A 14,240-nucleotide genomic window follows, 5' to 3' on the forward strand; every position below is an offset into this window, starting at 1 on the left:
CATTCTCCCCCAAACGCCCCTCATTAACCGCCACAATACTTATCTCCTGACCCTTTGCCACACCTTGTTTCTCACACACAGCCTAGTATGCCCAAAGGAACCACAGTAAGCATACCTACGAGGTTTCCACTCATACACTACTGGAATAATAAACTCCTGACCCCGCATTCTAACAGTGACTGAAGAGGGCAATAACGAATTACCATCCACCTGAACACAAACCCTTGCATACGATAATCGCCGCCGCTCTCTAGTTGCAACATCAAAAGAGACAAGCTTACCCACGATACTAGCTAATACTGCTTAACCTCTATCCGTCCACACTTTAGAGGAACACGCTTCAATTTAATCTAGATAGGAACAGAATAAAAAAACAAAGGTTTCGGGAACAATACTTGGTGACCACTGTCGTAATAAGATGGACTTACCACCCAGTGTCACGGACCATTCTCCAGCACCCAATCCAGTGACTCTGCCTTATGAAATTTAAAGATTATCAAACCGTTCTCCAACAAGATAATAGTTGGCATCTCTACGCGTCCCCAAATTCTCTAAATAAGGCGACAAATAATAGAATATGGGAGTTTGGCATCCACAAACTGACCAACCAAAGATTTCTCCCATAAACAAACACCCGCATCAATAATCTCCTCACAAGGTTTAACAATAACTTTATTGTTTTCAACCAATGGGGGAATAAACTCTAAATTTTCCCTCAAATTAGACCTAAAAAGAGCCGCCCACGAATTTTCCCCTTTCACGCCAGAATTGGAACCAACAGAACCAGACTGTTCCTCCAACCGGTCTGACTTTGAAGCAAACCCCCTGGCTAAATCGATTTTGAGAATCGGCTCCTCCTGCTCACGAAAATCCCTCGCGTCCACCGAAGACCCTCGCTTCCAACAAGCCCAACCCGTGAAACCTCCTCACGACCTAACTTCTACCCCCCTCCCCCCCCTTCGATCCTCCCAACTCCAGCCCAGCACCACGTGGCCACCCACCAAAACCCCCATGCCTTTCTACCCTTTCCCCAGCTCCCCCTGCACCAACCCACTCCCTTCATTCAGCCTCAAGCACTCAATCCCGTTTCGATCTCCGATCTAAGCAGACGAAAGGGTTGCCGAGCAGCTCGACCTCCATTCTTCTTCTTTAGTCTTAAAGGCAACTGCTTACGCACCATTGTCTCCAGAACTCACCGTGATTAAAACCACACCACAATACCTCAGATCTAACAACGTCCATACCTCAGATCTAATCGCAGATCGCAGACCTACCCAAGCCAGAACATCCTTTAGCTCAAAAACAACCTTGGTACACTAGAACTGGGAGAAGAAGGATGGCGTAGCTTCACACACAAGACGATGATGAAATTTACACGAACTGGTCATGAGGAGGAACAACTAAAAACACACGACTAAAATCGCTAACAGCTCCGATATGACGTTGCCAACAAACCACGATGGATAGCCAACCGTTGAATCTGATCGAACGACAAGGCTACTCGGTGGCCGGTAGAACCAAGAAGAGGAAAACCTGGTGCGGTGTTGGCTAGGGTTTTCAAGCTCCTTAGATTATAATTATTATGACGTTAATTGAATGCATTAATTGGTTAATTTTAATTATAAATTACTCCGTCTTCAAATATTTATAATTAAAATTATTATTGATTCGTAATTAACTTTTTATTGATATATTGAATATTTTTTATTCTTTAAATTATTAATCTATTATAATTATAATAAGATTTTCATGTTTAATTACATAATTAAACGCAAAAACAACTTGTTCATAAAATTCTGATAGCATTTCCATGTACAACCAAACACAATCTTATTTAATTCCCAGACATCTTATTCCAGGCATCCTTTATTCCCAGTCATCTATAAAACCTTAAACCAAATGACCCTTAAACGTCTCACTCAATTCTAATAGATACATACTTTTGGTTTAGAAAACCCAATAGTTAAAAGTATTATCAAAATTTGTTACATATGTAAATTAATAAGGGATCAAATTTGTTTATAAGATTATAAATGGTTACATAATAAAATCTTACACCTAATTTTGATAAGATTTGTCACCATATTAACTAAATTGTTACAAGTTTATAAGTATAAAATTAAGGTCCTATTTGGTAAACATTTGGCTTTTGGTTTTTGGTTTTGAAAATTAAGTGCATAGATATTACTTTCACCTCCAAATTTCGTTCTTTGCTATCTACTTTTTACCAATAGTTTAAAAAAGCAAGCCAAATTTTGAAAAGTAAAAACGTTTACAAACTTGATTTTGGTTTTAGAATTTGGCTAAAAATTGTACTTAAGAAATATGCAAGTCATTGTAAGAAATGAGAAGGACACATGCTTAGTTTTCAAAAATAAAAAACAAAAATAATGAAATAGTTACCAAACGGAACCTAATTTATTATCAATCAAAATTTAGAGACTAAATTATTACAATTTTAAAAGTTTGGTGACTAAATAGTTATAAATTTAGAGGCTAAATTATTAATTTTCTATGAAAGTTTAGAGTTAAATATTTTTTTAACCAATATATCTTTATTCATAATTTCTTTGATTAGATATCATTTTAAAAAGAATGAAATTTCTAACATCAAAATCGTGGTACATTTTTGTTCTTATGACAATTGAGTTATATTTATATTTATATAGACAATTCAACAAATAATTTAATAATATTCTTCAAATTTTTTTCAAAAGAATTATAATTAAATTTGACATGAAGAAATCGAATTCCTAATTTCGAGGTTGATAGTACTGACGACGGTGCCCCTAATCTACACTGACGCATATTCCTCAAATTTTAATTAGTGGGAAAAAAGAAGGGGAAGCAACAGCCCAACATCCGCATCCGTGCATTAGCGAGCCGTTCTCATAGCGGGAGACCATGTCGGTTTGCGCTTCTTCTTCGTCATCATCCGGGTACCTCGGCAGTGCCAAGGCCTGGATTGTTCATGGGATCGTCGCCGGAATCGCCATCGGCGCCGCCGTCGGAGCTCGAGCTTACTTAGGTCGATCCAAGAAATTCCGTAGCCGCGTTGTTGGAATCATTCCCGCCCGCTTCGCCTCTTCTCGGTTCGAGGGGAAGCCTCTTGTTGAGATTCTTGGAAAGCCCATGATCCAGGTTAGTCTAATTGTTTCTCATCCTTCTCTTTATTGTTCATACCATTTCTGGATCTGTCAATTCCGATTTATACTGATGTAAATACTAAGCGAATTTTCATTTGTTTCATATCTGATCTGGGTTTTGTTCGTTTCAATTTCTAAGTTTGTGTTGAAACTATTCATTATGTAATGGATCTACCATAAATGTAACTTCTATTTTCCTACATATTGTAAGTAGGTGTTGGGAGTTGAATTAGCAGAATTCCTCTGTATCTATAGTTAGGTGCTAGTACAACTGTTCACATTGGTCTTAGGAATTAGGAAGCTTGGTGAGCTTAGCTATAGTAAAAATCCCATAAAGAAATAAACGGTCGAGTTCTATGGTTTCCTTGATGATCCATTTTCCTCCCCTTCAACTAGCTGGTGGCTCTTCTCATGGGTATCAACAATTTCCTTTCATCAATTTTGAAAGAAAAGACCCATGCTACAATTCATTATAGCCTTCTTTTGACATCTTCAGTTTGAGAGTAAGAATAGAATAATCAACAACAAAGAGAAGTATTTTGACAATTTCATAGGCTTTCACACTTTTGTGGGTCTTTTCTAGAGTAAATTTTGTGCTTCTTTCCATGATTACTGTTTAACTATGAAGCACAAATACTTCATGTGAGGCAAAAAATCAGTATCAGACACGTATCGGATACCTATACTTCTAGATACTTCTTAGATACGTATCTGACACGCGATTTGACTTATCTATTTCTATATGTACTTTTTTTCCATGAAAAAAGACAAGTAACTCATCTAATATTTCCCAATCTAAAATTAGACAACCTATTTAAAAAGCTCACTACTCGAGTCCAAAACTAAAAGAAAAAATAAATAAATAACGGAACAAACCCTAGATTAGAATCATCTAATCTTCATCTTCACATTTGAGTCCCTAGAAAGTCTACCAAAATATAAACCATTTGGATATCTTCAACAATAAGTTCTTCGTTGATCTTCATACTTCTCTCTCTAATCTTCTTCTTCTCTTCTTCTTTGCAATATGAGTCACTTTTCTATTGCATTTTATTAACTATTGTATTGTATTTTGTATTGTATTTCAGTATTTATATTCTATTTTGTGCTATTGTTATTAACTTGTATGCTAAATTTATTTATATCCTAGATTTTTTTAAAGAAAAAAAATGTATCTTCAACGTATCAGTATCATCGTTTTTTAGAAATATATATATTAAAAAAATATATAAAAAAAAATGGCGCATCCTTAGACGTATCCGTATCTTAGTTTTTTAGAAATTGACGAATTGCCGTATCCGATCGTATCTGTATCGTGTAGCCGTATCTGTGTCTGTGCTTCATAGCTTTTTAAATACTCTTTGTTTCAATTTTAGAAGTTTTTTCTAATCTTCTGTGTCTCGGGTTTGGCTTTCCTCCCCCTATTTTGTAATTTAATTTCATATTATTTATAAATGTGTTCCTTATCCCAAAGAAAGGACAATAAATATATCAAACCATCAGCTTTCCATACACAATCTGATTGACAAGAACCAAACTGGAATCCTCTGACTTCGTTGAGTTTTCATTTTTCTAGAAACCACTTGCCAGATATGTCAGTTTGATCATTTCTCATAGGTTGGACTTTTTAGCTCTAGTAGTTAAAATCCATAAAATGTTGTATGAATCGGAATTTTTTTTTTTTCATTGGCTGGTGAAGATCTGTACTTCTTAGGAGATGTGTAACTAACATCATATGTCATGTGGATCTCTGTTTCTCGCTCTAAAGAATTATAATGATTAATCTTCGTTTTTCGAATGTTGGGGGTTGATTTAGTTGTACAAGTGAATAAATCATACTATATGACCTCGGATTCTGCTTTTATATTGCTCATTTTTCAAGTCTTTCAAAATGTTAATACTCCTACAAAATTCATATTCTGCAGAGAACATGGGAAAGGGCAAAAATGGCTACGACATTGGATTGTGTTGGTAAGCATGCGTGCTTTGTTCTTCTTGTTTCATGTTTCATCATCTCATCTTTTCCTTTTGATTTGAAATCTTTCTAGTTGTAGCGACCGATGATGCGAAGATTGCACAATGCTGTAAAGGATTTGGTGCTGATGTTGTAATGACATCAGAGTCTTGCCGGAATGGTAAGCACTGTGACTTTATAACAAAACCTCATGATTACCTTTGAAATCTTATTTCAGTATGAAACTACCTTAGGGACTGAGCGTTGTAATGAAGCACTTCAGAAGCTTGAAAAAAAATACGACATTGTGGTAAATATTCAAGGGGATGAGCCCCTTATTGAACCAGAGATCATCGATGGCATTGTTGAAGCTCTGCAGGTAAATGATCTCATATCTTTCAGTTTTTATAACATTTTTATTAGATAGGCTTGGAAGCTTTGATATTAAAAGAATCCATGGTTATAAATTGGCCGTTATAAACTTATTCCAATCATAGGCAATAGTGTAGTGATGTCAAAATTTGATTAATGTTGACTTGTCTCGTTTTAATTGTTTTGTATTTGTGTAGGCTGCCCCAGATGCAGTGTTCAGCACTGCAGTGACATCCTTAAAGCCCGAAGATGCATTTGACCCCAATCGGGTGAAGTGTGTAGTGGATAATCGTGGTTACGCTATTTATTTTTCAAGAGGATTGATCCCTTTCAATAAGTAAGATTTTCTTGTCCATATTGGGTTTCCCTTGTGTGTACTCTTCGAGATCAACTTGGGGCTTCCATCATAGATAACTTCCACCTTCCGGTGCTCGGGAAATTTATCGAGTTACATCAATTCATTTCATTGATGCAGGTCAGGAAAGGTTAACCTTCAATATCCGTATTTGCTTCATCTTGGAATCCAGGTATTAACTGAATGTATACAAGATGAATTCGTTGTGCCGTAACGGCAGACTAAATGAACCTTCCTCTTTCTTTTCCTTTATTTTTCTTTCCAGAGCTTTGATTCAAAATTTTTAAGTGTGTATCCTGAACTCCAACCAACACCGTTGCAACTAGAAGAGGATCTAGAACAGCTAAAAGTATTAGAACATGGCTACAAAATGAAGGTACAGCCAATCTTCTTATGTTACATAGCATCTTTTCCCACTTTTGAAAATTCAAATACTTTCTAAAAGCTGTTATGCTTATAGTGTGTATGGAATAATTTTTTTTTCTTTTTTTTCTTTTTTAAAAGTCTTTCAAATAACAGATCATCCATAGGAGGGAGTCGAACCACAAACCTTTTAATCACTAACATATACTATATGTCAGTTGAGCTATAATCGCATTGGCTAATGTAAAGTGTGTTTTGTGTGTTTTGTGTGTTTAGTTTAGCTCTTGAATTATTTTAGATTATCAAAAGTTTATTTTGTTGTGGAAAAATATATTTTTTTCTTTTCTAGATTTTGGATTTGGTCTCCATTTGGTCCCAGATTTCAAAATGTTATACTTTTAGTCCGTAAGTTGGTTTCAAAATGTTACAATGTTACTCTTGATTTGAGTTATGCTTCAATTTGGTCCATCGATTTCAAGATTTGCACTTTTATCTTTTGATTTTCACTCGATACTCGCTTTCAATTTTTAGCTTTGATGTTTATTAATTAATTTAAAATAATTATAAAATGAAATTTTAAAATCAATTTAAAGTTGTTAAAAAATAGTGAAACTTAATTAATTGTTATATTTCTAAGTTTTTGTAATTAATTAATTGACATTAGTGTCAAAAGACTAAAAGTGAGTATGCATTAAAAAATCGAAGTTAAAAATGTAAATTTTGAAACTTGTGGACTAAGTTGAAACAAAAACTCAAACCTTAAGGGTAAAACTATAATGTTTTAAAACCTAGTGCCTAAATTTAAATCAAACTCAAGACTTAAGAACTAAAAAGATAACGTTTTGAACCTAGAAACTAGATCCAAAGCCTAGAAACCAAAATGATATATTTGTTTGCCCTTCTTTTATTATTTTTAAATCTTGATAAATAAAAAGCACCTTTAGAACGTGGGATTAAATTTAGAAACCTTTTAAAAAGAAAACACTCAAGAGATGGATTATAAAAAATGCAGTTCTGTTTTCACCCTTGAAAATGAATTATGCTCAAAATGTTGAAACTGCCATATTGTTTTACAGGTTATTAAGGTTGACCATGAAGCTCATGGTGTTGATGTTCCAGAAGATGTGGAAAAGATTGAATCTTTTATGAAGGAAAGAAACCTATCTTAACTAAGACCAACAGACGAAAGCTAGTTACGGTGTTAGATAACGATTTCGTTTTAGTATTTATAGGGGCTTGAAAAAGATTTGCTTGTTATTTCCTAGAATTGACTTAATTTTTTTCCCTAATATTTTTTTTTATTCCTATATCTCTTTCTTTGTTTCTGATAGTTGTGACATTCATTTATTTGTAAAGTTAGTTTGATATGTGATTATATATGTAAGTTTGTTGATTAAAGGGTTGGCTAAGCTTCACTTATGATTCTTTGACCTAGGTACCCATTCTTTTTTCGTCTCGGATCTCCACTAAAAAAGTGTGAAATTTTCATCGAAATAAGCATCGCCTAATAACTATGATAACTATGGCGTGATAATTAAGATTTCGTTTGATAATCATTTCATTTTTTGTTTTTTATTTTTGAAAATTAAACATATTTTCTTTCTATTTCCTACCATGATTTGCATATTTCTTAAATACTATGGTTGAATTTTTAGCTAAGTCTTGAAAACCAAAACAAGTTTTTAAAAGCTATTGTTTTAGTTTTCAAAATTTGGTTTGGTTTTTTAAACCATGGATAAAAAAAAGATTACAAATGAAGAAATTAGAGATGAAAATAATGTTTATAGGCTAAATTTTTAAAATAAAAAAAATAAAAAATCAAATAATTTTTAAACAAACTTTAGGTTTATAAAATTATGTTCTCATTCTACTTCATTGAAAAAGATATAAAATTCTGTTCTCATTCAATTTTGTGGAAAAAAAAAAAAAAAAAGCTTCTCATTATTTTTATGTACTACCGAAGGGGGAAAAATAGGGCCTTCTCTTATTATTTTCTTATTTATTCTTTTTAAGATTCGTTTAATGATATTTATTATTTTCAATGTGGAATGCAATATCTTTTATAATTAAAAAAATTATACCAAATTTGCTATTTTCAAAGTTATATTTTATAAATTATTTTGGGCAATTATGGACCAAAGGATATATTCAAACGAGACAAGCTTGAAATACTATGAACACTAGACCAAGAGATACAAAAATAGACCTCGATTTTTTTATCCCGACCTCTTGGTCTCCAACAGACGAAGATTGTCGAGGTGGATCAAATATATTTATAATATTAATCTAAATCATTACTATTGAGACTGGATTGAACCACAAAGAACCATTGTAGAATTTATATAAGCTAAATTTATCTATAGAAAGCAATAAAGGGGGGGAGGAAGAGGGGGAGGTTTGCGAATGATGAGTAAACAAAAAATGTATAAAGTAAAGTATAGAAAGTAAGATAGTTTGTGTGTAAGAAAGATAGCACGAGATCACCTATCTGATTTAAAGATGGTTAGGCTACTTATGATCTAGTTCATTGATTTATCACAAAAATATGGTTACTTAATTCAAAATCCAATTGATTGATTTGGTAATGTGGCTCCCTTCGTAACAACATATCAATTCCTAAATCAACTAAATAACTGTCATGCATAACCTAGCTAGTTAATGACATCTTGAATTGATTAGAGAATAGAATAAATAATTCAAGTTAAACCTAACATTTTTCTATTTTGTAGATCTCATTATCTTTAGTTATGATAACCTTGATAAAGCCATAAATTAAACCACACATATAACTTGACCTATTTGCTACTAAATTTAAGCATGCCTTTGTTAAAATAATTACAAAACTCCGTCATACATGAGCAACCTATAATTTAGACAACTAATTTGTCGTATTAATCGAACATACATTGCTCACAAAATCAAAACAAAGAATAAAAACTAGAAAATTAGAGAAACCCATAATGTTTCATAGATAAATCTCACAAAACCATATGTACAAGTCCAACTAATCTCTAAATAAGAGTTTTAGAGCAAGCCGGACATTGAACCTTGATTTCCAAAGCCAAAATTGTCAATGATATAACAAAAACAAAGAAATTTCATGGATTTTGACTAAAACTTTCCAAACCATACTAAAACTCTCTAAAATTATTCACATCGGACTCTAAAATAGAAGAGATATATTTATAGAAATTATGCCAACATTGCGATGTTCTAAAGTAGTATTGCAACGTTGCTTGAAAAAGTGTAGTGCTTCATAGAGTTGCAATGCTATTCTTTATAAGCTCAGTAACGTTGCAATGCTACCATTTTGTTTTCAAGCATTGAGTTGCTGCACCACCTAGCGTTGCCTTCAAGGTATTTTGGTAATTTCCTTTTCAATTTGCTCCAAAAAGCTCCAAATGAAACCAAAATCGCTTGTAATACTCTAGAATGCATGCAATGTTTGATTTTCTACAAATATAAACATTTAAGCATATCAAACACCTCAAACCAACAAGATTAGAGCATTTAAAATAACTCATTTAGAAAACTATTAGCCTCGACCATGTTGAGGCCGAGGAGCCCAATTTGTTAAATGGGTGGTCCATTAGGTATAGGATACCTTTGGTTTGACTTTTCTCTTAAGGAGAATGATAGAGACCTAGGTCAAACATTACTATAAATACATTGTTATAATTCTTAGAGGGGTAACTGAAAACTCATTGTCAACCTCCTTAATTTCCACACATTTTCACTTTTTAACTTAAGCATCAAAATGTGTGTGCCAAGTACCACGGTATAGGGGTGTGCATAGGCCGGGTTAGGCCGGGTTGGAAGATTTTTGTGGACTAACCAGAAAATTTGGATTGGCTAATAATGAACTCTATTAGTTCTTTTTTGGAAGGTCAACCCAACCCAACCCAAACCAAAATTTCCGAGTTGGGTCACCGGTACTTTTTTTTTTTTTTTTTAATTTGACTATTTTTTTCCGTTCTTATATATATATATATTGGGGTCGGGTCGGGTCAGCCCGACCCTAAAATGGGGTAACCCTTGACCCAACTCGAATTTAATATTTTTTTAACATTTTTAACTCAACCCAACCCAAAATAAAATCTAATCCAACCGGTTTGGGTTGGGTAGTCCGGATTGGTCGGGTTACCGGATTTTTTGAATACCCCTACCACGGTTTACACATTTTCTCCTTTGAGACCATGTTCTTTATGCTGGGATTGGTATCCTAAATCTCTTATATTCTCGTAATTTGTAAACTTGTGTAAACAAATTGATATTAATAAAATAATCGTTATTTTATATGTACATTAACTTAATCCAATAAACTAAGGTCCTATGTTATTTTATAAAGCTTAAACATGTATGTGGAGTCATACAGGTAGATCATGTTTAAGTAATAACCTGAACAGTAGTAGATGGATAAGACTGGGTACCTTATTTTAGTATCTATGGCCTACTTTGTAATTGTTACAATTGTTGTAAAGTATTACAAATGACCTGATTTTGATAATTCATGTGGAGATATGTGAAGTGGGTTATCATATACAAAGAATTTTTATAAAACTGGACCACAGAATGATTAGTCTCTCTTTATAACACCATTATTAGAAGAGCCACATTTCACTAGGAGATGACTTGACCTTAATCTTGAATGAGTTGTGAACTTCTGCTTATGAGTGAGGTCATTTTGATTTGCATGGGTGAGAGTGGTCAGATTCACCTACTCAATATACCTATCATTTTGGGGATTCTTCTGAATGGGGAGTTGGCAACTCAACTACACAAGATGGAGTTCACTTCTTCACTTTATTAGGGTAAGTAGATGAATTGCTCCCTTAAGGATTGATTCCGAGTCTTGAACAATGAGGACCCTCACTCTCTCATTGACCAGAGAGGGATTTATTTATAGTTGGGTTATGACTAATTGTTCATTAGAGGGATCAATGGAACTTAAGAAGTTAGATGTAACTACAGGGATAAAACGGTAATTTTGACCCAATTGTACTTACGAGCAATTCGTGAAAGATCAATACACTATTAATTAGTTATATCTAATGGACACAAAAAATATATTTATAGTGCGAAGAGTGCAGATGTTGGTCTTTAATGTCAGTTAATGAATGTTGATTAATTTGGTTAAAGAGTTTAATCAATTAATCTCGTATTATTGGAGCTTTAATCTGTAGGTCTATAAGGTCTCCTCGTTAGATCTTTAATGAGAATCAAATTAATTTTGGATTAATTTGAATTGTTCAAATTAATTAAAGAGAATTAATTGTATGAGATATAATTAATATAATGTATGTTGGTACATTATAAAGTATAATGTATGTTGCTACATTATAAAGTATAATGTATGTGATACATTATAATATAAAGTTTTTGTGAGAGAAATCAATATTTGAATCACATTCAAATATTAATTATATGAATGTGATTCATATAAAAAACTATATGTTAAATCTAATATGAATATGATTTATATTAATACTATAGGTTATATGAGAGAATAATAAACTATAAGTTATATTATATGTGATATAATAAATTATATGTTATATATTATATGAGATATAATATATAGTTTAATTATATTAATCAATTAATGTAATTATTAAAATTGATTTTTGAATTTTGAATTCAAGATAATAACTCCTTAGGAAGTTATTTTTGTAACCAAGTGGGAGTTATTTCCCCCATTCACATATTCTCAAAAAAAAAAAAAATGGTTTTTATGGAGAGGAAGAGGTTGATACGTTTTCTTTTAAGGTGTAGAAGAGTTTTGCTCGCCCTCATCTTTTTCTTTCCTCTGACATCTCTCTCTAGATCTCTTCTGAACCTAGGAATCTTCGTTTAGTATTGTTAGCTGATGAAGTAAATCCACATGGTGAAATAAGTTCTAAATATAGTTGTTTGCCTGTAGTGATGGTTATTTATAATATTCCATCATGGTTGTGTATGAAAAGAAAGTACATGATGCTATCAATGTTGATTTTGGGTCGAAAACAACCAGGAGACGACATTGACACATACTTAGCACCACTAATTGAAGATTTAAAACTTTTATGGGAAAGTGGTATTGAATGTTATGATGCTTATCAAGAAGAACTATTCAACTTACGGTCAGTTTTGTTGTAGACAATCGACGATTTTCCTACATATGGTAACCTAAGTGGATGTTGTGTGAAAGGATATAAGGTGTGTATAATTTGTGGAGACAATATGTCTTCTATAAGATTTAAATATGGGGAAAATGGCATACCTTGGACATCGAAGATGTTGTGTGAAAGGGTATAAGGTGTGTCTAATTTGTGGAGACAATACGTCTTCTATAAGATTGAAATATGGAGAAAAATGGCATACCTTGGACATTGAAGATTTCTAGCATGAAATCATCCGTACCGGCACCAAAAAAAGTCATTTAACGGTCAAAAGAAACTTGGTACAATTCTAGAACCACTGTTTGGAGAGGCTATATCTTTAAAAATCAAATATATTAAATTTCCTAAAGGAAAGAAGAACAATAAAAAGCAAACCACGAAAGGAAGTTCAAAGATTTGTTGGAACAGGTTGTCTTCTTTTTTCAGTTGCCATACTGGAAAGATCTTCATATCAGGCATTGTTTAGACGTGATCTTCATTGAAAAAAATGTTTGCATGAATATCTTAGGTATATTTCTTGATATTCCAGAGAAAAGTGAGGATGGATTGAATGTTAGACGTGATTTAGTTCATTTAAAAATTCGACCAGAGCTTGAACCTGTTATCAGTGACAAAAAAAATCTTCATTCCTCCCGCGTGTTATACTCTTACAAAGGAAGAAAAACGTTGTGTTTTAAAGATACTGTCAGAAATAAAAGTTCCTGAAGGTTACTTTTCGAATGTTAAAAACCTTGTATCGATGAAAAATTTAAAGCTTAATAGTTTAAAATCTCACGATTGTCATGTGCTCTTGTAACAATTATTTTCTATTGCGATAAGATCAGTGCTACCAAAACATGTTTGCACTCGCGATGCTTGTTGAATGCAAAGCTAGAGGTCCTTCTAGGATCCTTGCAAACACTCACAAAGAAAGCTACTTAGATCGAACTTAGAATCTATGATAGTCACTCTTAGATCCTAAGACAACTCACTCTAGAATTAGTTTGATCAAGACTAATCCAATGAATTGATTTAAATATCAAATCTAAAGCAAGATTTGAAAGAAAAAGACAACACCAAATGGTTGAATAAGCACAAGCTTTTTACTATTGATAATCTGAGTTTTGAAGAACATTACAAGCCATTTTATAGGCCAAATGGTCGTGGATGCAAGAAACTCAAAAGTCATTCAAATACAATTAATTGCAAATTATAGAAAATAACACCTAGAAACTTGAAACTTAATTGCATACTAAAATATAAGTCCAAATGTAAAACTAGGAATGTAGAAAGTCTTTCAATTACCTTAAATATCTCCTCTAGAAGGTGACAAAGTAGATATGCAAGTTTGACAAGGTTTGACATCACATGTCCCCATGCAGTGCACACTTAACAACATTTTCTTCACAAAATCTGCATACTTTTTTTTACCACCATGTCATCTTCCAAATTATAGGACTTTTCCCATGCCATCTTCATGTCATTCTCTTCTTGACTCATTGAACTAACATTATATATAACTTTGGTCTCAAAATTATTTGTCGGTTCTTGTGAATTTGCTAATTTTTAAAGATGTAGTGTGAATGCCTCTTGAATCTTCTTTGCCTTGCTTCTTGTAATTGGTCCTTTAGGTACATGCAATGGTTCAATGGTTGAGTTCATATCATCCCCCCTTTCTTTAAAAGGATTTGTCCTTAAATCAAGGTCTTCATTCCCTACATTAAAAGGAGTCAAATCAACCACATTGAAAGTAGAACTTACGTTGTACTCACCTCGAAGATCCAATTTGTAGGCATTATCATTGATCTGCTTTATCACTTGAAATGGACCATCTCCTTTTGGTTGAAGTTTAGACATATTTTGATCTGGAAACCTTTCCTTTCATAGATGTACCTAAACCTAATCACAGGGTT

The 14,240-nt window shown here is 33.0% G+C and overlaps 1 protein-coding gene across 1 annotated transcript; it reads left to right on the plus strand.

Annotated features, from left to right (window-relative positions):
- Positions 1 to 2,823: 2,823 nt before the first annotated feature.
- LOC120090126 (3-deoxy-manno-octulosonate cytidylyltransferase, mitochondrial) lies at positions 2,824 to 7,599 on the plus strand. The gene is made up of 8 exons (XM_039047645.1): positions 2,824 to 3,141; positions 5,072 to 5,117; positions 5,195 to 5,281; positions 5,355 to 5,479; positions 5,670 to 5,809; positions 5,948 to 5,999; positions 6,093 to 6,203; positions 7,267 to 7,599. The coding sequence occupies exons 1-8, from the start codon at positions 2,905 to 2,907 to the stop codon at positions 7,357 to 7,359; spliced, it is 891 nt and encodes a 296-aa protein (XP_038903573.1). The 5' UTR covers positions 2,824 to 2,904; the 3' UTR covers positions 7,360 to 7,599.
- Positions 7,600 to 14,240: the final 6,641 nt, after the last annotated feature.

The sequence above is a fragment of the Benincasa hispida genome, chromosome 11 (genome assembly GCF_009727055.1).
Source record: "Benincasa hispida cultivar B227 chromosome 11, ASM972705v1, whole genome shotgun sequence".
Taxonomy (NCBI): domain Eukaryota; kingdom Viridiplantae; phylum Streptophyta; class Magnoliopsida; order Cucurbitales; family Cucurbitaceae; genus Benincasa; species Benincasa hispida.